The following is a 27,894-nucleotide window of genomic DNA, read 5'->3' on the forward strand; positions in this document are numbered from 1 at the left end:
TGGGAGTAGGTAAACCGCTTTTAAAGCCGGAGCTTCAGGAACAAGTTTTGGCTTACATTGCTGACACAGCCTCCAGCTCTATCGCCTCCTCTTCTGAAGTCTCAAAAAATAAAAGCACTGAGTCGTCAGTGGAGGCTCCAGGTGCATCAAGGAACACCTTTCCTTGTGTCCTTCACCCCTACCAAAAATGAAGGATGCGGCAGGCCACACTACAGATTACTCCATGGAGCTCTTTTCACATACCATGCCTGGGTTATCAAGTCAAATCGTGAATTCCCCAGTCCAAGATGAATCTGACATGGAGTGCACTGATGCACAGCCACTGCTAGATTTTTCTGCTGGTACATTCAGAGCACTACAATGTCCTCCCAGTGTACTGAGCCAGAATCTGACCCTGATGAAACTCAGGTGCCCCTTCCCGCATACTATACCACCTTATACGGTGACACAGAGGAAGGTGCACATGAAATTGAAGAGGAGGTGATGGATGACCAGATTGGCATCCATTGGGGGAAGAGGGTGCTGCTGCCAATAGCTCAGAAGAGGAGGATCAGCAGCAGTCATCGACATCGCAACAGCTGTTATCTGGCAGGCCCGTAGCAGTCCAAAAATGGTTTACAAAAACCCAAAGAGTTGCAGGACAGCTTGGCCAGACGGTCAAATTAGCACAGCGTGCAAGGCCTCAAAATGTCTTCCATAGTAGGAAGAGTGCAGTATGGCACTTTTTTGAACAAAATCCTAATGATCAGGCAAAGGTTATCTGTAAGAAGTGCGCAAAGACCTTTAGCCGAGGGAAAAATCTGAGAAATTTGGATACCAGTTGCATGCTTAGACATTTAACCAGCATGCACTTGCAAGCGTGGACAGACTACCAAACCTCACGTACCACATGTGCACCTGCTCCGAATGAAAGTAGTCTGCAATGCTACATCGCTTCTCCCACTGTAAGCCCACCGGTTAGCTCACCACCAGCAGCAAATGTTGAGGTGTCGTCGCAAGGCCAAAGCAGTCAGGGAATCACAATGTTATTGATACGAAAGACAATCTAGGCCATTAGCAAGACCACCAACACCATCACCAACCCTCTCTCAGTTCGCCATGTCCACCGCTAGTTCCACCATATGCAGCTCTCAAGTCCAGCTCACCCTACCAGAGACTCTCAGTAGGACAAGAAAGTACTCATCCTCTCATCCGCGTACACAGTGTTTGAACGCCCACATTGCCAAACTAATCACGTTAGAGATGATGCCCTACCGGTTGGTTGAAAGCGAAGCTTTCCACGAGCTCATGGCCTACGCAGTACCACGCCATGACCTACCCAGTCGGCACTTTTCTCGAAAAGCCATCCCAGCCCTCCACGTGCATGTGAAAGACCGCATTGTCCATGCACTCAAGCAATCAGTGAGTGGAAAGGTGCACCTCAAAACAGATGCATGGTCCAGTAGGCATGGCCAGGGCCGTTACGTGTCCATCACTGCGCACTGGGTTAATGTGGTGGATGCAGGGTCCACAGGGGACAGCGGCAGTGAGACAGTGCTGCTCGTCCACAGAGCGCAGTCGCACGAGCACTCCATCCGCAGCTGCCAGTGTTGCACACGAGGTGTCCCACTATCGAACAGCTAGTGGTAAGCATCAGCAGGCTGTGTTGAAGATGATGTGTTAGGGCGACAGACACACCGCGGAGGTACTGGCCAACTACTTGCAGCGACAAACTGAGTCATGGCTGGCCAGTCTACATCTTGAGGCAGGCAAGGTAGTTAGTGATAACGGCTGGAATTTTGTGGCAGCCATAGCCCTTTCAAAACTCCGACACATACCTTGCCTGGCTCACACCTTGAACCTGGTGGTGTAGTGCTTCCCCAATAATTTTCCGGAGTTAACACCCCTGCTCCATAGGGTGCGAAGACTGTGCTCGCACATCCGCCGGTCGCCCGTACACTCCAGGAGAGAACACCGTGAGCACAACTCAAGATGGTGCTAAGGTTAGGCTCCCAAACCATTAAAGCAACAAATATAAACCTAGCACTAGTGAGTGCTAGGTTTATATTTGTTGCCCGTACACTCCAGTCGTACGCAGAAGCTGCAGTGATTGCTCCACCTTCCCATGCACCGCCTAATTATCGACGTTGCAACAAGGTGGAACTCCACCCTGCACATGGTTCAGAGGCTGTGCGAACAGAGGCAGGCTGTAATGCATATGTGGGCGGATACACGGGCAGGCAGTTTGAAGGCAGACATGGAGTTGTCTGGTGTGCAGTGGTCGAAGCTGAAAGACCTCTAAAGTCCTTCAGTGTTTTGAGGAATGCACATGGCTGGTAAGCGCAGACGACGCCATCATAAGCATCCCACTTATGCATCTGCTCATGCAAACTTTGACGCACATTAAAGAGTAGGCATCTGCAGCCGAGGAGGAAGAGGAGGAGGGAAGCCTTGATGACAGTCAGCTATTGTCTGCTCAGGGAACTCTCCTGGACGAGGTGGAGGAAGAAGAGGAAGAGGAGGAGGAGGATGGGGATGATTATTTAGGGGAGGATGCTTCTCAGGGGGCAAGAAAAAAGGTTGGTGTGGCAAGGTCAGGTACAGGGTTTGTGTGTGACTGGAGGGATGTTGATTTGCCAGAAAGTGCTCCTCCACCCAGCACTCGTAGTGCATCATTGACACCTGGAACATTGGCCCACATGTGTGATTATGCCTTGCAGATCCTAAAAGGGACCCCCGCATTGCCAAAATGATGATCGATGACGACTACTGGTTGGCCAGCATCCTGGATCCACGCTATAAAAGGCAAATTCCAAAACATCATGCCACAGGAGAACCTAGAGCGAATACTGGCTAACAAACAAGCAACGTTGGTAAACCGTTTGAGGCATTCCCAGCACACAGCGGAGGTGATGGTTCTCCCACGAGCCGTAGGGGGCAACATGGAAGAGGTGTTCGTGGTGCACACAGCCGAAGTGGCGTTGGACACAGGGGCTTCATGACCATGTTGTGGACTGATTTTTCAAGTACCGCTCACACGACTGGTAATACTGCATTGATTGAAAGTGACAGGAGACAGCAGTTGTCAACTATGGTTACAAACTACTTCTCCTCCCATATCGATGTTCTCCCTCACAGGTCATTCCCCTTTGACTATTGGGCCTGTAAACTGGACACCTGGCCTGAATTGGCACAATATGCCTTACAGGAGCTCGCTTGCCCTGCTGCTAGTGTGCTATCCGAAAGAGTCTTCAATGCTGCTGGATCAGTCCTGACAGAAAAAAGGACCCGTCTGTCGACCCAAAATGTTGATGAACTAACCTTCATTAAAATGAACCATGCATGGGTTTCAAAGGATTTTGTCCCACCTTCCCCTGCTGGCAAGTAGGTTGCCCAAAAAATGGATCGCTTTTGTCCTCCTCTTCCTCGAACTTTTCCAATTCCTCCATTTTCAGCTGCTGAATGTCCAACATCAACATGTCATTTTTTCAACCTCCCTAACTGGGCTGCCTCCCCCCAGGGCTAGGGTCACCACCTGGCGCACGCACCCGTGCGAGTGCCGTTGCCCTGGACAGGTGGGTGGGCCCACTCTTGGGCGACGGCACTGGCACAGGGTCCCTCATAGTACAATCAAGTGTCTGACGGTGGTGGTGCACACCCGCCGTCAGACACACCGGCGTACTATGAGGGGCCCTGTGCCAGTACCGCCGCCCACGAGTGGGCCCCCCTGCTTGCTCAGGGCCCCAGCACTTGCAATACTTACCTCTCCCTGCTCCACCGCTGTGTAGTCTGGCCTGTTAAATACTTCACTGGGACTGCCAATACAAATTTGGTGAAATAATAGATGATGGTTAAGACGTAGCTATGCCCTGTACTGCTGGGCTCTATCTTCAGATGATCAATGGCTTCCATTTGCTATGGATGTCGACTCAAAATGAGATGCAGTGGTGGTTTATCATCAGCTTTCTCGGTTTTCCGACTCACAGACGTGTGACATTCCTGCACACATTTTTAAATGTGTCCTCTCATGCCAATCCAATAGAATCACCTACAGCCTGTGGCTTCTGTCTTTTGCACTCCAAAGTTACCTGACAGATCATGATAGGCAGTGAGGACAATGTCTACATCTCTCCCTGTGATCACAATTTGATGGACATGAGTAACGGTGATGGGATCCACGGTACTGCGATACAGCAAACCTTTCTTCACAAGAACTGTTTTCGATGTCTCCACAAAGTAATTGAGGGTCAGCATCACCTCTGAGAATTCTCCCGGGAGTTTTTCCCGTGATTAGTAATTCCAAAATTTCTGCAGTCACTCGACTTTCCGTCTGTACTTGTATCAATCTCGTTTCCTCTTGCGGAGAGTCTGGACTGTCTTACTGAGACTGAAATATATATGAAGATTGAAAAATACCCTAACAGTGTATACTGGTGTACGCTTCGAACGAATACATTACCCTTTTTCTACTTTTTAGATTCCTGTCTAATCCGTACTGAGGCTGTGAGTGTCTTTGTCGGACTCCGGAAATATACACGCATATTTTTAATGTTTAAACTATGCTGTTATGAATGAGTCACCGGAGGAGGAATAAACAAAAATGCAAGCTAAGCCCAGAAAACCAGAGAGGTTGGTAGCTAGCGGATTGCAGACCCCTGATCCTATTGACAACAACTAACAGTAGCCGTGGAGCATTCCTACGGTGGTCCTAGACGCCTCTTCACAGCCGGAGAACTAAATAAGCCTAAAGAAAGAAAAGGGGAAATCTAAACTGCTCCAGAGCAGACCCCAAAGCAATAGACAGCCCCCAACATGTATTGTCGGTGAAAACAGATGAAAAACACAAACACAGACAAAGACAGGCAGAGCAAACAATGGGGCCCAACTAACTAGATAGGAAAGGACAGAAAAGATGCTGGTTGCAATCCGCAAAAACCCTACCAAAAATGTCCCAACACGTCTGATAGGAAAAACCGGCCCTGAAGTCACTAGACTTCAAAATCCCTATATCAGCACTCCGATATATTCTGAAGACAGAGCAAAAGAGATTTAACCGATTAGGGACAAAAATGGAAATTCAGCAGAGCCCCAGCCGGGGCTGGCAGAACACAAAACTAAGCAAATCAGACAAAATCTCATGGAATAATAACAGAGCAAAACTTAGCTTTAGAAGACAGGAACTGAACTGGAGGCCAGAGCTCAGAGCAGAGAAATCACCAGCAACCCTACAGGGAGTCGGCTGCCTTATATCCACTCAGAGACTCCGGATGTCCAATCGCAATCCACCTGTTCAGGTGACAGGTTTCTCCCATCCAAATCAGTTTCACTACCTCCTTTCACCAGCAGAGGGAGTTCATCGGACATCAAAGGAGAACGAGAAAATGAGCTCACACTATGCTATATATACCTGCTATCCAGTGATACTGTACCCTTTCTCAACTTTCTACAACCACGTTGAATCCATACTGGGCCTCAGACCATCTGAGTCTGCCTCCTAATTAGAGATGAGCGGTGTTCGAGTCGACCTGTTCGCCAAGTTCAAATTTGAGCTGTTTTGGGCGGTGTTCGAGCCGTTCGTCGAACTCGAACACTTTGCTTAAAATTCGGCTGTTAAAGGTTTCGTTCGAGAACGGTTCGTTCACCAAAAGCATAGCTTAATTTTCACATTAATAATGGTTTTAAATGTTAATAGATAGTTTCATGGCATAGTAGCGGAGTATGGTAGCCAGCGGTGTAGTGCACCTGTCAAGGAGCTACACCGTGTGATTCTAATAATTTACCGCATCTTGTCCAGAAAATCCTTTTGGGCCTTGTAGCACTGTCTGCTACTCAGCAGAGGAGCCCACCCGTGAACCTAGCTATGCCGCCTGTTTATGAAAGAACCAGTTTTTGACTGCATTTAGCCCAGTTAATACTTTGGGCCTAGTAACTGTGTCTGCTACTCAGCAGAGGAGTCCACCCGTGAACCAAGCTATGCCACCTGTTTATGTAAGAACTGTGTGCTACTCAGCAGAGGAGCCCAGCTGTTAAGCAAGCTACAGCGCCTGTGGTTTGGACAATTAATTTTTTCACATTAATTCGGTTGACCTGCACTTACTGGGAAATCCTCTTTCGCGGGGAAGAATTGGAATCCCAGATCACCATCACTAACGGGGTTCAGCGGATTATCCGTACCTGTAAGCGACACACACTGGTCCTTTCAGTGTAGCGCGCATGCAGCCCCGGACATGTAAGGGCATGACAAACCTGTTATTGCTCGATCTCGCGTGCCAGAGCCTTGCGTGTCCCTCTAGTAAGCTGCAAACACATAAGCCGCGGAGACACCATCACATGTTTCTCAACGCAAGCAATGACTAGCCAGGTCTTTCACCGGGAAGGAACAACCACGGGAACGGCAGTCTCCAATGAAGGAAACCACCTATGCCAAAACATGGTATCCATCCACAGACAGCTGTTTCGGGGTATTGCCCCTCAGTGTGAAGTAGGAAACTGGCTAGTAGGAGCAATGCCTAGTAAAAGACCATGAAAAAGAGAGGATGATTGACCTCATGGAGATCAACATCCGACACTGCGGAGACACCATCACGTGTTTCTCAATGCAGTGATTCTAGAGCACTGCCCCCATCCCTTATGGGAAATATGTAAAACATGCAAACACATGAGCCGCGGAGTCATTGCTTGCGTTGAGAAACATGTGATGGTGTCTCCGCGGCTTATGTGTTTGCATGTTTTACATATTTCCCATAAGGGATGGGGGCAGTGCTCTAGAATCACTGCGTTGAGAAACACGTGATGGTGTCTCCGCAGTGTTGGATGTTGATCTCCATAAGGTCAATCATCCTCTCTTTTTCATGGTCTTTTACTAGGCATTGCTCCTACTAGCCAGTTTCCTACTCCACACTGATGAGGGGCAATACCCCGAAACAGCTGTCTGTGGATGGATACCATGTTTTGGCATAGGTGGTTTCCTTCATTGGAGACTGCCGTTCCCGTGGTTGTTCCTTCCCGGTGAAAGACCTGGCTAGTCATTGCTTGCGTTGAGAAACATGTGATGGTGTCTCAGCGGCTTATGTGTTTGCATTTTTTACATATTTCCCATAAGGGATGGGGGCAGTGCTCTAGAATCACTGCGTTGAGAAACACGTGATGGTGTCTCCGCAGTGTCGGATGTTGATCTCCATGAGGTCAATCATCCTCTCTTTTTCATCCTCTAGTAAGCTGGACGCGGACCGCGGGGTCATGCCGGAGTCTCATTCGTTAACAGAATTAAGCTGACAAATCGCTAGCACAACTAAAAACAGCCATGCACCACCACCCAGAGATCGACAAAGCTTGCAATCTGTCCATCTTTTCTGTAGCTGGCATGGTTGAGGTTGCCCGTGTGGAGTCCAATTAAGCCACAGGCTCCACTCCTGGTGGTGCCCTTCTGGACATTCCTTTAAGGTTCAGCTTTGCCACCATACTGCCCCCAGAAACCAAACACTTTGCCTTCATGGACGCTGTTCAGAGGGTCGTGGGAATAACGCCGCTCGATCGGCAGTTGGCATAATTTATGGTGGGAAGTCCAACGGTGTATGATAGTCTTCGATTTTAGATTTTTATTTTAGATTTTTAGTCCAGCCTTTCTTGACTTTATAAGGGCATGACATGCCTATATCTGTGTCTCCTCCTCCTTTCTATATGTAGTTGCCTTTTTCCAAATGTTATTTCTGTCTTCTGAGCATTGTGTCTGCTTTGGGACACCTTTTAAGGTGTTTTGTATTTGTTTTCTATGTGTTTGTATGCGTTTGTGCTTGCCTGCCATTGTTTTCAATGGGGCTCGGCGGTGTTCGACGAACATTCAACGATCTTGCCTACTGTTCGACGAACTGAACTGAACTCTAGCGGGGTGGCTCAACACTACTCCTGATATATAGACGTACATTTTTAATGTTTAAACTATGCTATATATACCTGGTATCTGGTGATACTGTACCCTTTCTGCCAGGAAGTCCTCCTCCATCCACCACTCTAAGTGTATCATTGACACCTGGAACATTGGCCCACATGTGTGATTATTTTTTGCGGATCTTTTTATATTGTGGTGTGATCCATCCTGAGCGTGTGAGAGTCTGTGGGTTAGTCCTGCAATTTATATGTAGATTTAAAAATTACCCCAACACTGTATACAGCTCTACGCTTGTGATACATTACCCATTTACTGCTTTTTTATATTCTGGTCTAATCCAAACTGACCAAGTGAGTCTGTTTCTGACTGTGGAAATAAATACTGAGATTGACAATGACCCCTGTGTACAGCTGAACGCTTCAGATTCATTACCGTTTTACGGCTTTTTTATATTGTGTTGTAATCCATACTGAGCCTGAGAGCGTCTGTGTCTGCCTCCTGAAATATATACAGAGATTTAGAATGCTTAAACTATACTATATATACCTGGTATCTGATGATACTGTACCCTTTTTCTACTTTTTATATTCTTGTCTAATCCATACTGAGCCTGTGAGCGTCTGTGTGACTCATGAAATATATAGGGAAATTGACAATTATCCTTTGACTGTATAGAGCTGTACGCTTCTGATACAGTACCATATATCTAATGTTATTTTGGGTACATTTTCTCCAAAATTTGGAAGTATGGTGGAAGAGGCCACGGGCGTGGGGGGGGGGCCAGCTGGTACTGATGGTGGTGGTGCATCTGCTGGTAGTGGCAAAAGCACAATAGCAGCTAAGGCAGGAGGTGTTGAACCTGCGTCATGGTCTGGCTCCGGAACGCCTGGAAGGCTACCTTTTCTGGGAGTAGGTTAACCGCTTTTAAAGCCGGAGCATCAGGAACTGGTTTTGGCTTACATTGCCGAAACAGACTCCAGCTAATATGCCCTCCTCTTCTGAAGTGTCAAAAAATGCAAGCACTGAGTCGTCAAGTGCTGGCTCCTGGTCAGGAAGAACCCCTTTCCTTGTGTCCCTCACCCCCACCAAAAGTGAATGATGCAGCAGGCCACACTTCACATTAGTCCAGGTAGCTCTTTCTCACATACCATGCCTGGGTTATCAAGTTAAATCGTGAATTCCCCAGTCCAAGATGAATCTGACATCAAGTGTGGGTGGCCAGCCAGGGCAGTTGGGTTAATCGGTACCGGGCCGGTGTCTCAGAGGGATGTGTCACGGTGGTGGTGACCCGGTCCGTGGGCCTGGACGTCCATGCAAAGGGGTGAATAACGTTTATAGGTGAATGATACGTGACTCCACCTGTGGTTTCTGATCAGATTGACCAGTGCTGCAGTGTCGCTTCTCTGGGACAGATGTTGTGGTGCAGCTAAGATGTAGAAGCCCTCCACAGGTAGGGCTGTAGTCGCAGGGCAGATGAAAGAGTTGGTAGATGGTGTGCAGTGCAGGATGTAGCAGAGCCGTGCGCCTGGCGCAGGAGAGAGATGACAGACACAGTCGTGCAGTTCCTTTACCTGTACTTGGTAAGTGCCGTACAGGACCCAGAGTACAGATGGAGAAGGAGAAGGAGTTGGTCAGCCAGGAAGCAAATTAGGAATTCTCTCTCTGCAGCTAGGTAGAGTGGCCTCCGTTCTAGCACTTATCTGAGGTACTCGCAGTACTGAGTTAACTGAAGTTCCCCCTGTTGACTCTCTTTTGAAACTTTCTAGTATGGCAGGCAGCCGTAGCCTTTTCCTTCTGGCTCATACAAGTCGCTGCTGGGGCCTCCGAGCCTTAGTTGGGAACAGAGCATTTACAGCTGCTATTTCCTCCGGTTTCTGCTGCAGGACCGTCAGTGTCCCTACAAACTCGGAGACCGGAATCCGGACCATGCGCTCCAGCTGGCAGTGAGCCTTAACTCTGCTCATCCTCCAGCTCCCCTTCTCACATCCACACACTTTCCCTTCCCTTCACAGACTGCCCTAACTTCCCTGCTCCCGACCACAGAGAGCAGCTCCTCAGCAGTCAGGTTCAGAGCTCTCCCTGCTGGCCTGGAGTGGGAACTGTGTTGTGTGTTGGTTTAACTGCTAGAGAGATCCTTCATTGCTCCCAAGCATGACATCACACTCCCTAGGAGGAAGGTAATGCCACTGTGGCGACCGTACTTCTGGGGGCGCCACAAGTGCACTGATGCCCAGCCACTGCTAGATGATTCTGCTGGTACATTGACACAGACCACTACATTACCTTCGCACTCTACACAGCCAGAATCTGACCCTCATGAAACTCAGGTTCCCTTTCCTTCCCACATACTAAACAACCTTCACAAGGTGACAAAGAGGAAGATGCAGATGAAAGTGCAGGTTCCTTGAGCAGGTGGGGGGGCATACTCATGGGCGACGGCACTGGCACAGGGCCCCTCATAGTACGCAAAAGTGTCTCTGCCGGTGGGAAGGCCCACCCGCCATCAGACACACCGCCCCCACATCGCTGTACTATGAGGGGCCCTGTGCCAGTGTCGTCGCCAACGAGTGGGCCCCCCCTGCTTGCTCAGGATCACAGCACTTGTAAAGTTGAAATACTTACCTCTCCCTGCTCCACCGCCGTGAAGTCTTCCGCGTTTCCTGACAGTGACATTCTGGTCAGAGAGTGTGACGACATCACATCTGTTCGCCCTCTGCCTAAACAGTCCAAGTGCAGAGAGATGGAAGATGGGGACGACGAAGAGTCCAGACTAGTACAGGGACTCCCTAGCGAGGAGACTTATTTAATTGTTTTAAAGGTTGGGAGCAATTTTTGGGGAGCACTATACTCTGGAGAATGATATATGGGGCCCACCATACACTGGAGCATTCCAAAGGTGGACAACACACACTGAAGCAGCAATTACAGGGCCCATTATACACTGGAACATTAGAAATGGGGCCCATTATATATGGAGCATTATTTGGGTCCATAAGACGGGGGAGATTCATCCATGGGGACCAACATATACTGTAGCATTATGTGGAGCTCATCATATACTGTATGGAACATTATATGGGACCAATGATTCTGTATGGAGAAATATATGGGCCTCATTACTCTGTATAGCGCACTATGCGGCGGCCGTAATACTGTATGGAGTAATATACTGTCAGTTTTTGGAGCTATTGGAGAATTTAAAATGGATGTCAGTTATGTGATATAAGAAGTGAAGTATTTTTCATTGTACTATGCCGCTATTTCTCTGCCGTATCAGAGGATCATGAATTGTGGCATGTGTTAAAGGAGCCCATTAACACTCTTTGGCCCCGGGCCCACAAAAATCTGGAGCCAGCCCTACCCCCCCCCCAACAACTTCAGCCAAATAACCCCGTTTTCAATGCCTAACTATCATTATAAAGTAAATTAGGGTTGACAAGCTTAAATAATAATAATTGATATTTTTGGCATTAAAATGGGCACTGTAGGTGTGTTTCCTGTCCTCCACTCACTGCCAACTTTTCTTCCCCATTGACTTGCATTGGGTTTCGTGTTTCAGTCGGCCTTCGACTTTTCATGATAATTGGCCGATTTCGTTCGACCCGACTTTTCCGAAAGTCGGGATTCATGAAACCCGACTCGACCCGAAAAATGGCAAAGTCACTCATCTCTACCCCCGATGTCCCCCGCCATCTTCTGGGAAGAAAGTAACGGGTGCATGCGCAGTGCACCCACCGAGATCTGCCAGCCGGCACTCGGCAACAATAGGAGACTTCTCCTATTGGTTCGTTTTGATCACTGTGAGACCCCATCACAGTGATCACAAGGAAAAGAAAAAAAAAAAAAAAAAAAAAATAATAATATAGAAAAAGTAAATCAAACCCCCCTTCATCACCCCCTTAGTTAGGCAAAAAATATATTTCCATTTTTCCATTAGGGTTATAGTTGTGGTGTGGGGGTTACGGTTAGGGTTGGGATTAGGGTCAGGGGTAGGGCTGTGTTAGGGTTGGAGTTTAGAATTGGAGGGTTTTCCGCTGTTTAGTTACATCACGGGCTATCCAAACACAACATGGCACCCGCTATTGATTCCTGCCAATCTATGATTCTATGATTCAATTTTGCGTTCAAAAAGTCAAATGACGCTCCCTCCCTTCTGAGCCCTGCCATGAACCCAAAGAAGGTATCAGTGTACTCAGGAGAAATTGTACAACACATTTTGTGGTGCATTTTCTCCTTTTACCCTTGTGAAAAGAAAAAAAAAAAAAAAAAAGTTTGGGTCTAAAGTACACTTTTTGTGAAAAAAGTAAAATGTTCATTTTTTTCCCTTCCACATTGCTTTAGTCCTCGTGAAGCACCTGAAGGGTTAATAAACTTATTGAATGTGGTTTTGCGCACCTTGAGGGGTGCAGTTTTTAGAATAGCATCACTTTTGGGCATTTCCTGTCTGTCATATTATTGACCCACCAAACTCACTTCAAATGTGAGGTGGTCCCTAAAAAAAAAATGGTTTTGTAAATTTTGTTGAAAAAAAGATGAGAAATCACTAGTCAACTTTTAACCCTTATAACGTTCTAACAAAAAAAACAAAATTATGTTTCATAAACTGGACTGACGTAAAATAGACATGTGAGAAATGTTACTTATTAACTATTTTGTGTGATATGACTGATTTAAGAGCACAAAAATTAAAAGTTTGGAAATTGCCAAATTCCAGAGCTATAACTTCATAAAGAGACATTGATCAGAATTGTAAAAATTGGCTTGGTCATTAAGTACAAAATCGCCTCTGTCACTAAGGGGTTAACAAATGGGGTCAGATTTAGCCTTCAGAGTAGCAAAAGCAGCAAGATATCTCTTTTATTATCCCCTTATTGACTCCTTCATTGGCTTTAGAATGAGCTCTTGGCAAGTAGCTAATAAATACAAACTTCAGTTTGATAGAAGCATGGACAGTGATGGCGTAGGAATGAGATGGGTATCCCAACTAAGCCAATGGATACATCAGACGCAAATTCCTAAAGGTATACATACCAACAAGCCATTTGTCGCGTGGACGGTGACACATCTAGAAAAGCTATGGTGAATAGATAGTCCTTTCACATAGGTGCCCGGATCATGGCCTCCCACTTCATCGACGTCCCCACACAGGTGGAAGTGTACAGGGTAACTGCCCATTACTTGCTGACCCATATGCTTCAGTTCAACATTGGACAGATGAACAGAGGTGAAGTTCTGTAAAATCTACCAAGACAGAGCATGTTACTACAATTTTATGGAGAGCTTGTTGGCTTCAAGATAAGTCATTTACACAACTGTACTTTTCCTGAATAACCATCAATTCCAACAAATCACCACAATAGTGCTTCTAAAGGAGTTGTTCACTACTAGGATAACTCCTTGATCTAAAATGTTTGTCCCAGATAAAAAAAAAAAAAAAAAAAAAAAAAAAAAAAGGCTTACTCCCATGACAGCACCGTTCCAGGCATGTCGGTACTCATGGTCCCAGGACTCTCATGCGATTTTTAACACGTGAGCCTGGCGCCCAATCAGGGCTAGCATCAATGTTCCCACCTGCGCACGAATTGAACATGAAGTGGTCAAGGCTGCAGCTAATCTCTGATCTAGAATTTGACTACCCTGTTAATTTCAATTTTGTCAGCCTGTGAGAACAGGCCTAAATCAGTTACAGCTACCCAGTACCTGCTGTCATACAGCTAGGAGAAATCGGCCTGTAACTTATGTACACATGTTTTATGCAAGTACTGGTCCAATCTCAAGCTTTCTACACGTTTTTAAGTGCCAACTGTTCTTGTATCTGACTACATTTCATTAGTTATATCATACTGATCGGAGTTATAGCCATTTATCGAGATCTTTAAAGCAGGTCTGTCAGATTTCACAGTACAAACTGCATACATTATTAATTAGGGTAGTTCTTAAACATGATGAGGATGGTGTACTTTGAAAATCAATGTCAGAATGAACGTATAATCCTGATATTAAAGTGTTTGAGGGGTCCATATATAGAATGAAATGGCTCATGGGTGCAAGTGCACTCAGTCTCTACCCACCCAGTAAGGTGCTGACGGAACTGCCGAGTTTTCCCCAAGAAGAAGCTGGCGTTTCTCCTGAAGCAGCTTCAGTGGCGATTTTGCTCAATACTCTTAAGTATATATAGAGCGGGTGGCTTCCAAATGAAGCTGCCCAAAGAATATACATGTTACATTTAATTGCTTCAAGGCTTTTAAGCCTTAAAGCAATTAAGAGAAGTCACAAGATGGAACATGTGCCCAGCATTTGTTTTGGACATTTCTGTGCACAATGCTAATTTTTATTTTTTTGCGGCGCTTAATCCAGGCGGTATCCGCATACCTGTTTTACCATACTTTAAAAAGGAACCTGTCCCCTCAGTTTTGCAATCAAACTGACATGGAATAAGAAATAAGTCATTCTTTAGCATATCCTGGTCTAATCAAAGTGCAATATCTCTGCAATCTGTTTTCAAAACAGTCCACCTAACACGCAAGTTAGGAGAAAGGAGTCCACCTTGTCTCACGCTAATGAAAAGCCCAGCATGTCCATAACCGTCTGATTACAAAGGCCGATCACTTGCTTGTTGACCGATCGGTGGTGGTTTAATAGTCTGTCTACAAAGGCCATCTACTCCTATTACAGATCGTTCAGTGTGCAATGATCACTCATTGTGCTCGGTGATGTGATGATATTTTGTGCAGTACCAATTATTGTACCCGACGAGCAAGTTCAGCTAGTTCACTGGCAGTCTGTTCAGACTGCAAGATTGTGAACCAAGTGTGCCTAGGAATGCTAGTTTATGCTAATTCTACAATATAAATGGACCCAAACACACCCAACTAGCAACTTGACTGATGCTCAGCTTTGATTTGCCAACAGGATTTTGTGCATGCAATGTGATCAGTCTTTTACAGGACCTGCACAAAGTAACCACCCTGTACCCCAACATACCTTAATGTGCCCTCCAAAGGTATCAAAGTTGAAGAATTTGCATTGGTTGTTTCCATAACATGTCTCTTCCATTTCGCCTTGGATGACAATGTTCCTTGTAAGGACCCCCACTTCAGCCCGCATGTCCAAGCCTTCTGTGATTTCTCCCATATGGAAATACATGGGCCTCTCTGAATAAAATGTAAAATTTGCAGATAATTATAAATAAAATTTAATAGGAAATAACTGCTGTATAGTAAAACTTTACGTGCCCATATCTGTATGGCTTCCTAGCAATAGACTACCACCATTTGTAGCCTAAAGCCAATTAAGTCACCCATATGTTCTCTTGAGTCTTACATAGCTGCTTGGGAGAAATGAGATTGTGGCCATGGCCATTAAGAATTACAGAAAATAGCATATATAAAGTTAGTTTAATACACAGCAACACCATAAGGGTAAACTCTAACAAGTAACATTTCAGTAGGTGTTGGATCAGATCCAATTTACACATACCAACTTTTTCAACTGGAAAGCGACCTGTTGCAGCATTTCAATTTCTATTTAGAATTTCATACCTCTAAATGTAGAAGGGTTAAAATTACTGAAAAACATCTGCACATGGATTTTCAGGAAAAAAAAAAAAACTTGTGAATTTGCAGTGGATTTTACAACCACATATGCCCTTTCCCCTACACTGCTATACTGTGAAAATAGAACTTGAAAAGGAAAATATGGTCGCCACAACAGTGACAAGTTTTCCTTTGACATGGACAATGCAGTCAAGTGAGTACAAAGAGACAAGCAAGTGATATCTACCCAAATAAGCTAATTGTTTTTCAGATCTAAACCCCCTAAACCACTTTATGGTACATCCACACAAGTACGGTACATAGATTTTCAGGATGGAAGTCGGCTGCGTATTACAGAACCAGTTTGTGGATGCCTCTTTCTACAGTATTAAAATATACAGATTTTTGCTTTAAGGAAAAAAAAAAAAAAAAAAAAAAAAAAAAAATATGATATTACTAGCTGAATTAATGCACAAGTACACTCAGTATATTGGGTACGTCAATGGGCCCAATTTACATGTTTGGCATGTACAGAGCTTTTTTGGCACATAAGGCTAGTTTCACATTAGCGTTTTTGTGCGCAGCGCATCGTGCGCATCCGAACCCATGTTTAACATGGCGTACGCATGGACTTGTGTTTGCGTGCGTTTGTCTGCGTCATCGTGCGCATGCGTTTTCCAGGTGTGCGTCTAGACACGCCGGATGCAACATGTTGCATTTTTGGGTCCGCCCAAAGGCGTAAAAAAAGCATACGTACACTTGCGCACGGAATGCGTCAAAACAACGCATTACAGTCTATGGAAACGCAGGTATGCGCATGGACATGCGTACACATGCATTTTAAGAGTAAACATGTCTAGACACTGGTTTAAACCACCCCCTTCCCATGACACGCCCACTGGTGTCCCATTGGTGGAGTCTGTTTCAAGGATTTTTCAAGGATTTTCCTCCCGTAAAATGTGACACCTAGAAAACGCATGAGCAAAAAAAAAAAAAGCGAAAACACATGCAAAAACGCATGTGCGTTTTTACTTGCGCACAATGCGCTGCGCACAAAGACGCAAATGTGAAATTAGCCTAAGCAGTACATCAGGCTTAAATGGAAGCCAAATCTTTAGTGGCAATTTTCATCTCAAACTTGGGTTCATCTGATGGCTAACCAAATGACAAACAAAATTGCAGTGAACATGATTAGCCAAAATGACATTTCAGCCTGCAAATCACTCCAAAAAGCCAGCCAATAGTTGTCTCTTCTCCCCAACTTGCTGTCCAATGTCTGTTGCCAAATGTAATCAGTTTTTAGCAACAGAGATTCCAAGAAGAATTGCAGGATATGGTGGTCCTTCTACTCCTGCTCTCATGTCTGTCAAACTGCAGCCAGGAATGCAAGAGAAGCCAGCTGGCTTTCTGTTCGGAGCAGGAATGCAGTTAATAGAATGAGAATCCAGCTCCTAAAATGGGGGCAGAATGTCAATGAAGTGGAATCAGATCAAAGACTGGATGACAAATTACAGAGCAGAATAAGGATATAGCAGACTGGCATTTGCATCATAAGCCGTTTTAACTTGTTGTGGGGTATGACAGAATCAAGACCAAGCTTACACACAAGACAAATTGCGACATCAATTATAAAAAAAAAAAAAAAAAAAAAAAGAGAAAAAATCATGTTAATGATATCCACATGATTATAAAAAAGATCACTATTCAGTACAAAGTACCATACACAAACATAAATGCACGTCTTGGCCACTATCACTGAGGTTATTAGAGGTTATCTGAGGAAAGGTCTGCCACGCTGAATGCACAAATCATCAAGATCCGCTGCTGACAGCTTCCTTTATAATTACTGATCAATGAAGTCCCAGATGTGTTCCATGAGAGACAAGTCCAGAAATGTTGCAGGCCATGGTAGCATGTTTAGGTGAAAAACACGTGGCTTGGTGTTGTCATGTCGAAAACCAGCTCCAGGAACATACTGGAGAAGTGGCTGTACCACTGGTTCCACAATCAATGAGGCCGCGTTATTAGAATAACAGAAATACCGACTGCAGGTATCCAGCTACCATATATTATGCACCTCCCATACACACACACCTCAATCCTGGGAGTACCAGTGTGATATTTCCTCAAAGGCTTCTTCATGGCGTTGCCCACGTGGTCTCCAGACCAATCTTCGGTTATCATTGTGTCCAAAATAAAATTGGGACTCATAGCTCAATATAGACCTCCATTGCAGCCTACAATGCCATCTTGCTTTGTACCATGATAGCCTTTGAGAGCAGACGTACTTTTTGGCCCTGCGGATTTTTCCACGCAGAATGGAAGAAATCCACAGGTCAAATGACCTGCATTTTTCCTGCGGATTTCTTCCGTTTTTCATGCGGTTTTCTTGCAGTTTTTGTGCGGTTTTCCATCGCGGTTTTCCCCCTGCGGATTTGGTGACAGGGGAGATGGAAAACCGCACAAAAGAAGTAACATGCTGTGGATTTTGTACCGTGGGAGAACCGCGCGGAAAAATCCACAGCGTCTGCACAGCGGGGTTTTTTTTTTACATTGATTTTAAGGCTACTGTACATCACAATGCGGATATGCAACGTTTCTGCGCGGTAAAATCCGCTGCGGAACCGCTGCAAATCTGCATTGTGTGCACACAGCCTTAAAATGGTTTGCATTTTCTGGAACGTATATTGTGGAGTTGGGCGAAAGGACATACGCCGTGAATCAATTATTAGCATCAACCACCTACCTTTCACTTTAATCTGAAATTTGTTACACTCTGGACAAGGAAGGAGTGTAAATTCTTCAGTTTGATACATTGAATAGTCTGTGCTTGCAACAACTATCTGATCGCCTGGCTGCCAACTGTGCACATCATCCATGAGGTCTAGCACAATTCCGTCAACAGCTTCAACACTAAATCCAGAAAAGGCTTTACCTTGAGAAAAAAAAAAAAAAAAAAACACCATGAGAAAAAAAAATTAACAAGATAGAATCTTAGCCTTCTGTTCACTCAAACTAGTATACTACCACAAATATATTACAGAGTATTATGGTTCTGCCCAGTTTCTTCTCTGAAAACTCTCCAAAAAGACTCCATATGCACATACCCTAAGAGTGGTTCATTTACCATCTCGCCCATGACGATAGCCATCCCTGGAATTGATGTAGATCTTCAACTCTTCACTCTTGTAGCAAAAGCAAGCACTTTATGACAGTCAGTGAATAGACCAATAAGAACAGGCCCTCCCTTAATTTTGCAACAATTTTAAAGTCTGAGACCAATGAGAAGGAACCGTAATTTTCTCAATTACGCCATCCTCCAGACTGGTGGTGAAAGAAGGGTATGCTGAAAGGGACTGGGCTGCACTGACCATGCTTGCAGATGTAACTTAACAAAAAGCCATCTTCAAAAGATTAGATTTTAAGAGCTAGAGCCAAGGAGCTCAAGGGGGTTGGAAATCAAGGCTGCTAGTATCAAGTCTAAATCCCAAGGAGAGAAATCAGTTCTTGGAAGGTGCCCAAGTGTCTTTTTTTTTTTCTTTCTTTTTAATAGAAGCACAAATTAACCCCTTCATGACCCAGCCTATTTTGACCTTAATGACCTGGCCATTTTTTGCAATTCTGTCCCTTTATGAGGTAATAACTCTGGAACGCTTCAACGCATCCTAGCGATTCTGAGATTGTTTTTTCGTGACATATTGGGCTTCATGTTAATGGTAAATTTAGGTCGATAATTTTTGCGTTTTTGTGAAAAAATCAGAAATTTGGCAAAAATTTTGAAAATTTCGCAATTTTCAAATTTTGAATTTTTATTCTGTTAAACTAGAGAGTTATGTGACACAAAATAGTTACTAAATAACATTTCCCACATGTCTACTTTACATCAGCACAATTTTGGAAGCAAAATATTTTTTTGTTAGGAAGTTATAAGGGTTAAAAGTTGACCAGCGATTTCTCATTTTTACAACAAAATTTACAAAACCATTTTTTTTAGGGACCACCTCACATTTGAAGTCACTTTGAGGGGTCTATATGGCAGAAAATACCCAAAAGTGACACCATTCTAAAAACTGCACCCCTCAAGCTACTCAAAACCACATTCAAGAAGATTATTAACCCTTCAGGTGTTTCACAACAGCTAAGGCAATGTGGAAGGAAAAAATGGACATTTTAATTTTTCCAACACAAATTTCCTTTCAGCATCAATTTTTTCATTTTCACATGGGCAACAGGATAAAATGGATCCTAAAATTTGTTGGGCAATTTCCCCTGAGTACACCGATACCTCATATGTGGTTATAAACCACTGTTTGGGCGTACGGCAGGGCTCAGAAGGGAAGGAGCACCATTTGACTTTTTGAATGGAAAATATGCTGGAATATTTAGCGGTTGCCATGTCGCGTTTGGAGAGTCGCTGTGTGCCTAAACACTGGAGCTCCCCCACAAGTGACCCCATTTTGGAAACTAGACCCCCCAAGGAACTTATCTAGATGCATAGTGATCACTTTGAACCCCCAGGTGCTTCTCAAATTGATCTGTAAAAAAAAAAAAAAAAAAGTACTTTTTTTTTTTCACAAAAATTATCTTTTAGCCTCAGTTTTTTCATTTTCACATGGGCAACAGGATAAAATGGATCCTAAAATTTGTTGGGCAATTTCTCCTGAGCACACCAATACCTCATATGTGGTCATAAACCACTGTTTGGGTGCAGGGCAGGGCCCGGAAGGGAAGGAGCGCCATTTGACTTTTTGAATGGAAAATTAGCTCCAATCGTTATCGGACACCATGTCGCGTTTGGAGAGCCCCTGTGTGCCTAAACATTGGAGCTCCCCCACAAGTGACACCATTTTGGTAACTAGACCCCTTAAGGAACTTATCTAGATGTGTAGTGAGCACTTTGAACCCCCAAGTGCCTCACAAAAGTTTATAACAGAGCAGTGAAAATAAAAAATCATTTTTTTTTTCCCTCAAAAATGATTTTTTAGCACGCTATTTTTTATTTTCACAAGGGTAACAGGAGAAATTGGACCACAAAAGTTGTTGTCCAGATTGTCCTGAGTACGCTGGTACCCCATATGTGGGGGGGGGCACTGTTTGGGTGCACGGCAGGGCGCAGAAGGGAATGAGCGCCATTTGACTTTTTGAAATGAAAATTGGCTCCAGTCGTTAGCGGACACCATGTCGTGTTTGGAGATCCCTTGTGTGCCTAAACTTTGGAGCTCCCCCACAAATGACCCCATTTTGGAAACTAGACCCCCTAAGGAACTTATCTAGATGCATAGTGAGCACTTTGAACCCCCAGGTGATTCACAGAAGTTTATAATGCAGAGCAGTGAAAATAAAAAATCTTTTTTTCCTAAAAAAAATTTTTTTAGTCTGCAATTTTTTATTTTCACAAGGGTACCAGGATAAATTGGACCCCAAAAGTTGTTTTCCAGTTTGTCCTGAGTACGCTGGTACCCCATATGTGGGGGGAGACCACTGTTTGGGCACACGTCGGGGCTCGGAAGGGAAGTAGTGACATTTTGAAATGCTGACTTTGATGGAATAGTCTGCGGGCATCATGTTACATTTGCTGAGCCCCTGTGTGCCTAAACAGTAGAAACCCCCCACAAGGGACCCCATTTTGGAAACAAGACCCCCCAAGGAACTTATCTAGATGTGTGGTGAGCACCTTGAACCCCCAAGTGCTTCACAGAAGATTGTAACGCAGAGCCGTGAAAATAAAAAATCATTTTTTTCCCTCAAAAAAAATTATTTTTAGCCCGCAATTTTTTTTTTCACAAGGGTAACAGGATAAATTGGACCCCAAAAGTTGTTGTCTAGTTTGTCCTGAGTACGCTGATACCCCATATGTGGGGGATGACCACTGTATGGGCACACGTCAGGGCTCGGAAGGGAAGTAGTGACGTTTTGGTATGCTGACTTTGATGGAATGGTCTGCGGGCATCATGTTACATTTGCAGAGCCCTTGATGTTCCTAAACTGTGGAAACCCCCCACAAGTGACCCCATTTTGGAAACTAGACCCCATAAGGAACTTGCCTAGATGTGTGGTGAGCACCTTGAACCCCGAAGTGCTTCACAGAAGATTGTAACGCAGAGACGTGAAAATAAAAAATCATTTTTTTTCCCTCAAAAAATGAATTTTTAGCACACAATTTTTTATTTTCACAAGGGTCACAGGAGAAATTGGACCCCAAAAGTTGTTGTCCAGTTTGTCCTGAGCACGCTGGTACCCCATATGTGGGGGGAAACCACTGTTTGGGCACACGTTGGGTCTCAGCAGGGAAGTAGTGACATTTTGAAATGCTGACTTTGATGGAATTGTCTGCGGGCGTCATGTTACATTTGCTGAGCCCCTGTGTGCCTAAACAGTAGAAACCTCCCACAAGTGACCCCATTTTGGAAACTAGACCCCCCAGGGAACTTATCTAGATGTGTGGTGAGCACCTTGAACCCCCAAGTGCTTCACAGAAGTTTATAACGCAGAGCCGTGAAAATAAAAAATCATTTTTTTCCCTCAAAAAAAAATGATTTTTAGCCCGCAATTTTTTTTTTCACAAGGGTAACAGGATAAATTGGACCCCAAAAGTTGTTGTCCAGTTTGTCCTGAGTACGCCGATACCCCATATGTGTGGGGGAACCATTGTTTGGGCTCGGAATGGAAGTAGTGACGTTTTGAAATGCAGACTTTGATGGAATAGTCTGCAGTCGTCATTACGTTTGCAGAGCCCCTGATGTGCCTAAACAGTGGAAACCCCCCGCAAGTGACCCCATTTTGGAAACTAGACCTTCCATAGGAACTTATGTAGATGTATGGTGAGCACTTTCAACCCCCAAGTGCGTCACAGAAGTTTATAATGCAGAGACATGAAAAAAACATTTTTTTTCCACAAAAATAATTTTCTAGCCCCCAATTTTTTATTTTCCCAAGGGTAACAGGAGAAATTAGACCCCAAAAGTTGTTGTGCAATTTTTCCTGAGTACGCTGATACCCCATATGTGGGGGTAAACCACTGTTTGGGCACACGTCGGGCCTTGGAAGGGAGTGAGCACCATTTGACTTTTTGAACGCAAAATTGGCTGGAATCAAAGGTTGCACCATGTCGCGTTTGGAGACCCCCTGATGTGGCTAAACAGTGGAAACCCCTCAATTCTAACTCCAACCCTAACCACAACCCTAACCCCAACACATCCCTAACCCTAATCCCAACACACCCCTAACCCCAACACTAACCATAACACTAACCAGAAGCCTAACCCTAATTCTAACCCTATCCCTCTTTTCAACCCCAACCCTCTTTTCAACCCCAACCCTCTTTTCAACCCCAACCCTCTTTTCAACCCCAACCCTCTTTTCAACCCCAACCCTCTTTTCAACCCCAACCCTCTTTTCAACCCCAACCCTCTTTTCAACCCCAACCCTCTTTTCAACCCCAACCCTCTTTTCAACCCCAACCCTCTTTTCAACCCCAACCCTCTTTTCAACCCCAACCCTCTTTTCAACCCCAACCCTCTTTCCAACCCTAACCCTCTTTCCAACCCTAACCCTCTTTCCAACCCTAACCCTCTTTCCAACCCTAACCCTCTTTCCAACCCTAACCCTAACCTTAACCCCCTTTCCAACCCTAACCCTAACCCTCTTTCCAACCCTAACCCTGATGGAAAAATAAAAATATTTTCTTTATTTTATTAGTTCTGCCTACCTATGGGGGTGATAATCGGGGGGTTCATTTACTTTTTATTTCATTTTGATCACTCAGAGTGATCAAAATGAAATAATGGAATCTGCAGCCAGCAGATTCGGGCGGGCGCACTGCGCATGCGCCCGCCATTTTCTAAGATGGCGGCGCCCATGAACCGGACCCGCCGGACACCGGGAGCGACGGGGAGACTTGGAAGGTGCCGGGGGCGGTGAGAGTGGGTGAGGGGGGGATCGGAAGTTGGCGGGGAGCGAAGGGAATGGGAGGGGGGGCAGATGATGACAGCGGCGGCAGATCACCGCTGTCATTCAGTGGCAGGGGGGGCCAAATCGGTGTCTCCAGCCATGTCCGATGCTACTGCAGCATCGGCCATGGCTGGATTGTAATATTTCATCAATTTTCATTGATGAAATATTACTATCGCTCTGATTGGCTGTTAAAAGTGAAACAGCCAATCAGAGCGATCGTAGCCACGTGGGGGCGAAGCCACGCCCCCTGTGGTGAATTACAAAGCCCCCTGTATCTGCGGGTCAGGTGACCTTTCATTGACCCCGGTCACCCGACCCGCAGGGGGGCTTTGAATTCATGACACAGGGCATGCGTCATAGGTCGGATTGGCACCGACTTTCATGACACATAGGCTGTGTCACAGGTCGGGAAGGGGTTAAACTTCTAATTATGCGACATACTGCCAACTTGTTAAAAAAAGGAGGAGATTAGAGCAGAGGCCTCAACGGAGACTTCTCTAGACCTACCAACAATTTCTATTTAGGACTCAGAGGTCTGTATTTCTGCGTATGAGTGCCTTCACAGAGAGCACTCACACCTATCATATTGAACAGGGCACAATGCAGCGCTACAGACTATACAGACTAAGACATTATCCGAGCCAAACCAGGGTCCTTTGTTCTTATTACAGGAGGACATTTCTGCAACTCTTGAAAAAGACCCTTGGAGCCTGAGAAATTTCACAATTCTTCACGGTTAGCGCTATGCTAGAAGGGGTGAAATGAGACTTAATAGATCATTTGTAGAAAAGTAAGCAGTGCACCTTTGTTTGACTCATTATCACCCAAAAAATAAACTTTTCCTTCCTTGCTTGGCAGAACAGGTACTAACTTTTCTGAATGAGGGTGAAGACTTCAGACTCAATTTATTCATGTTCTATAAGGCTACGTTCACACGTAGTGGAACTCTCGCAGAAGTTACTGCAAGAATACCAGAATTCCATTCCGCGGGAAAAACGCATTTTAAATTCCTGCAATTTTCCCGCGGAAAAACTAGCGATTTGCAAGCGTAATTAGCTTGCAGAATGCTAGCGCTTTCCAAGCGATCTGTAGCATCGCTTGGAGAACAGATTGACAGGTTGGCCACACTCGTCAAACACAGTGTTTGACGAGTGTGACCAACTTTTTAGTACTGATGCCGCCTCTGTAGCATCAGTAGTAAAAGATAGAATGTAAAAAATAAAAAAATATTGTTATTCTCACCTTACGGCGTTCCGCGCAGCCTTCCCGCCTCTCTCCACGCTCCCGGCATCTTCCGGTCCCAGTAATCCTTTGCGTGAATGACCGCGAGACGTCGCACTTCTGTGAGACCGCCACGTCATCGCAGTCATTCTCGCAAAGGATTACTGGGACCGGAAGATGCCGGGAGCGTGGAGAGAGGCGGGACGCCGGAAGGTGAGAATACCACCATGGTTACTTACCGGTAGCCGGTTTTTCCGGAACCCATGACAGCACCACCTGAGAGAGGGATCCGCCCCGCCAGGACAGGAACCTACCGAGACATAAGGGGCGGCACCTCTCCCCCGCTCCAGTTGGGTTACAGAGCATTGAGAGGACTTCCCGGTTAGTTACATGTTTAATCCAACACCACAACACTCAAAAAACACCCTACTAATTGTGCACACCCATATGGTGAAAAGGGGGGGAATATACGGGTGCTGTCATGGGTTCCGGAAAAACCGGCTACCGGTAAGTAACCATGGTGGTTTTCCCTTCACCCATGACAGCACCACCTGAGAGATTTTTGGAGATTCGAAACACCTTAGGGAGGGACCACCGCTTGCAGCACCCTTCTACCAAAGGTTAAGTCAGCAGAGGAGGATAGATTCAACCTATAGTGCTTAAAGAAGGTTGAAGGTGAGGCCCAGGTGGCGGCCTTACAAATCTGTTCGATCGATACCTCTGCTTTTTCGGCCCAGGAGGTCGCCACGGCTCTGGTGGAATGAGCCTTGATGCCGTCAGGAATCGGGATACCACTAGCTGTGTAGGCTATACTAATGGCCTCCCTAATCCATCTAGCAATAGTCACTTTTGAAACCCCATAGCCTTTCCTGGCACCCTGAAAAGCTACGAATAGGGACTGGGACCTCCTCCACTGGCTAGTCATAGATATGTATTCTACAAGAGCTCTCTTAACATCTAGATTATGGAACTTTTCCTCCCCCAGATTTTTTGGGTTCTCGCAGAAAGATGGAAGGACAATTTCCTGACCCCGATGGAAATCTGATGCTACTTTGGGCAAATAAGCGGGGTCTGTTCTTAACACTACCCTATCCTGAAAGACTTGCGTATAAGGTGGATTTACTGAGAGAGCCTGTAAATCGCTTATCCTGCGGGCTGACGTGAGGGCCACTAACAGGATTGTTTTTAGGGTCAGAAACTTTAGGGGTAGCTGATGTAATGGCTCATACGGATCTTTTGTAAGGGCCTCTAGCACTAGGTTTAAATCCCAGGGGGCTATCCGGGGTATTGGGATAGGCCTAGCTCTATGGCAGGATTTAATAAATCTGGCTACCCATCTATTTGATGCCAATTTGCAGTTGTAGAGCACCCCTAGTGCAGACACCTGAACTTTAAGTGTGTTCACTGCTAACCCCATCTGCAACCCCGATTGTAAGAACTCCAGGATGGCATTAATCGGGGGATCTTTCCTTAACGGCCTACCTAAGAACTGCAGGAACTTATTCCATGTTCTGCCGTAGATGTTAGTCGTCACTGGTTTCCTACTCTCTTTAGCAGGGTGGCCACCAACCCGGTGGAGAACCCTCTATCCGTTAAAAGCGACCTTTCAAATTCCACGCCGTCAGATGGAATCCTTTGACCTGAGCGTGGAATATTGGACCTTGAGCTAGTAGGTCCGGGATTTCTGGTAGAACCTATGGATCGGAGAGGGACATCCTTCGTAGTAGCGCAAACCAGGGCCTTTTTGGCCAAATGGAGCTATTAGAATCACCCTGGCCTGATCGTTTCTGATTTTCCTGACAACTGTTGGGATCAGAGCCACTGGGGGGAACGCATAAGCTAGTCTGAAGTTCCACTGGATGTGCAACGAATCCACTGCCCATGGATTTTCTCTTGGGTTTAAAGAGCAGAACCTTTCTGTTTGCCTGTTGTGTTTGTTGGCAAAGAGGTCTATCACCGGTTTCCCCCAAAGCTGAGTTATTTTCTGAAAAATGGACCGGTTTAGCGCCCATTCCCCCTGCTTCAGGGTATTGCGACTCAAGAAGTCTGCCTCTATGTTTTCTGCCCCTTTTATATGTAGGGCCGTCAAGGAGTGTAGGTGTTCTTCTGCTCTGCTCAGAATGTCTGTTGCCGCTTCCATTAAGGAGTGTGATCTTGTCCCTCCTTGGTGGTTGATGTATGCCACTACTACCTTGTTGTCTGACATGATGCGTACGTTTCGACCCTGGAGTAGCGGAATGAAGTGACTTAGGGCCTTGCTCACTGCCCACAGTTCTCTCAGGTTGGAGGATGCTTCCCTTTCTTGACGCGTCCAGGAACCCTGACCTATGATGCCCGTTAGGTGTGCCCCCCACCCCGAGGAGCTTGCATCTGTTAAGATTATATCTGACGCCTGTCTGTCCCACGGTATTCCCAAGGTCAGATTTTTCTTTTCCAGCCACCAATTGAGAGAGTCTCTGGTTTTTAAGGAAAGCTCCAGCTTTCCTTCTAAACGCCCTCTTAGCGATCTTTGTGCTGTTAGTATCTCCCACTGGAGTTGCCGGGTGTGAAACTGAGCCCACCTGACCGCCGGAATACAGGATGTTAGGGTACCTAGCAGGGACATTGCTCTTCTTAAGGTCATACGTGGTTGGTTTTGGCCCGTGAAGGTCAGATTCTGCACCTTTTCTATTTTGGACTCTGGGAGCAGACACTGTTGCTTTTCTGAGTCTAGTACGAATCCTAGGAAGGTCTGTTTTAGGGGTTGCAATTTTGATTTTTTGAAATTGACTATCCACCCTAATTCCTGCAAGGTGTTGATCACCAGGGTCAACTGCTCTGTACAGTGGTCCTCTGAGCTGCCTACTATGAGAAAATCGTCCAGGTATGGTATTATGACCGTGTCGTGAATCCGGAGAAAGGCAGTCACTTCCGCTATGACTTTGGTGAAAACTCTCGGGGCTATAGATATGCCAAACGGAAGAGCCCTGAACTGAAAGTGCCTTAGCGTGCCTTGAATATAAAGTGCTACCCTCAAGTATTTCTGGAAATCTGGGTGGATAGGGATGTGATAATACGCATCCTTTAAATCGACCACGGCCATGAAGCAATCTTGGTGTAGCAGCTTCACCGCCGTAGTTACTGATTCCATCTTGAAGGTCGAGTTCCTTATCCATAGATTGAGCCGTTTGAGATTTATGATTGTCCTGAAGGTTTGATCGGGTTTTTTCATCAGAAAAAGGGGTGAATAAAACCCCTTCCCTTCCTGTAGGCGTGGTACCTCGGAGAGTATCCGCTTGTCTATCAGGCTCAGGATCTCTGTTTCTAAGGCCACCTGCT

General features: G+C 45.5%; 1 protein-coding gene across 2 annotated transcripts in view; it reads right to left on the minus strand.

Annotated features, from left to right (window-relative positions):
• CEMIP2 (cell migration inducing hyaluronidase 2) overlaps positions 1–27,894 on the minus strand; it is a 164,977-nt gene that overhangs the window by 76,008 nt on the left and 61,075 nt on the right. For both annotated transcript variants that reach the window (XM_073543730.1, XM_073543731.1), the window contains exons 6-8: positions 18,149–18,337; positions 14,852–15,021; positions 12,899–13,108 (exon numbers count right to left, since the gene is read on the minus strand). In XM_073543730.1, coding sequence (XP_073399831.1) covers positions 12,899–13,108; positions 14,852–15,021; positions 18,149–18,337 — 569 coding nt within the window. The remainder of the gene's footprint in view (positions 1–12,898; positions 13,109–14,851; positions 15,022–18,148; positions 18,338–27,894) is intronic.

The sequence above is a fragment of the Dendrobates tinctorius genome, unplaced genomic scaffold, assembly GCF_039654945.1.
Source record: "Dendrobates tinctorius isolate UK_male_01 unplaced genomic scaffold, ASM3965494v1 ptg000134l, whole genome shotgun sequence".
Taxonomy (NCBI): Eukaryota; Metazoa; Chordata; class Amphibia; order Anura; family Dendrobatidae; genus Dendrobates; species Dendrobates tinctorius.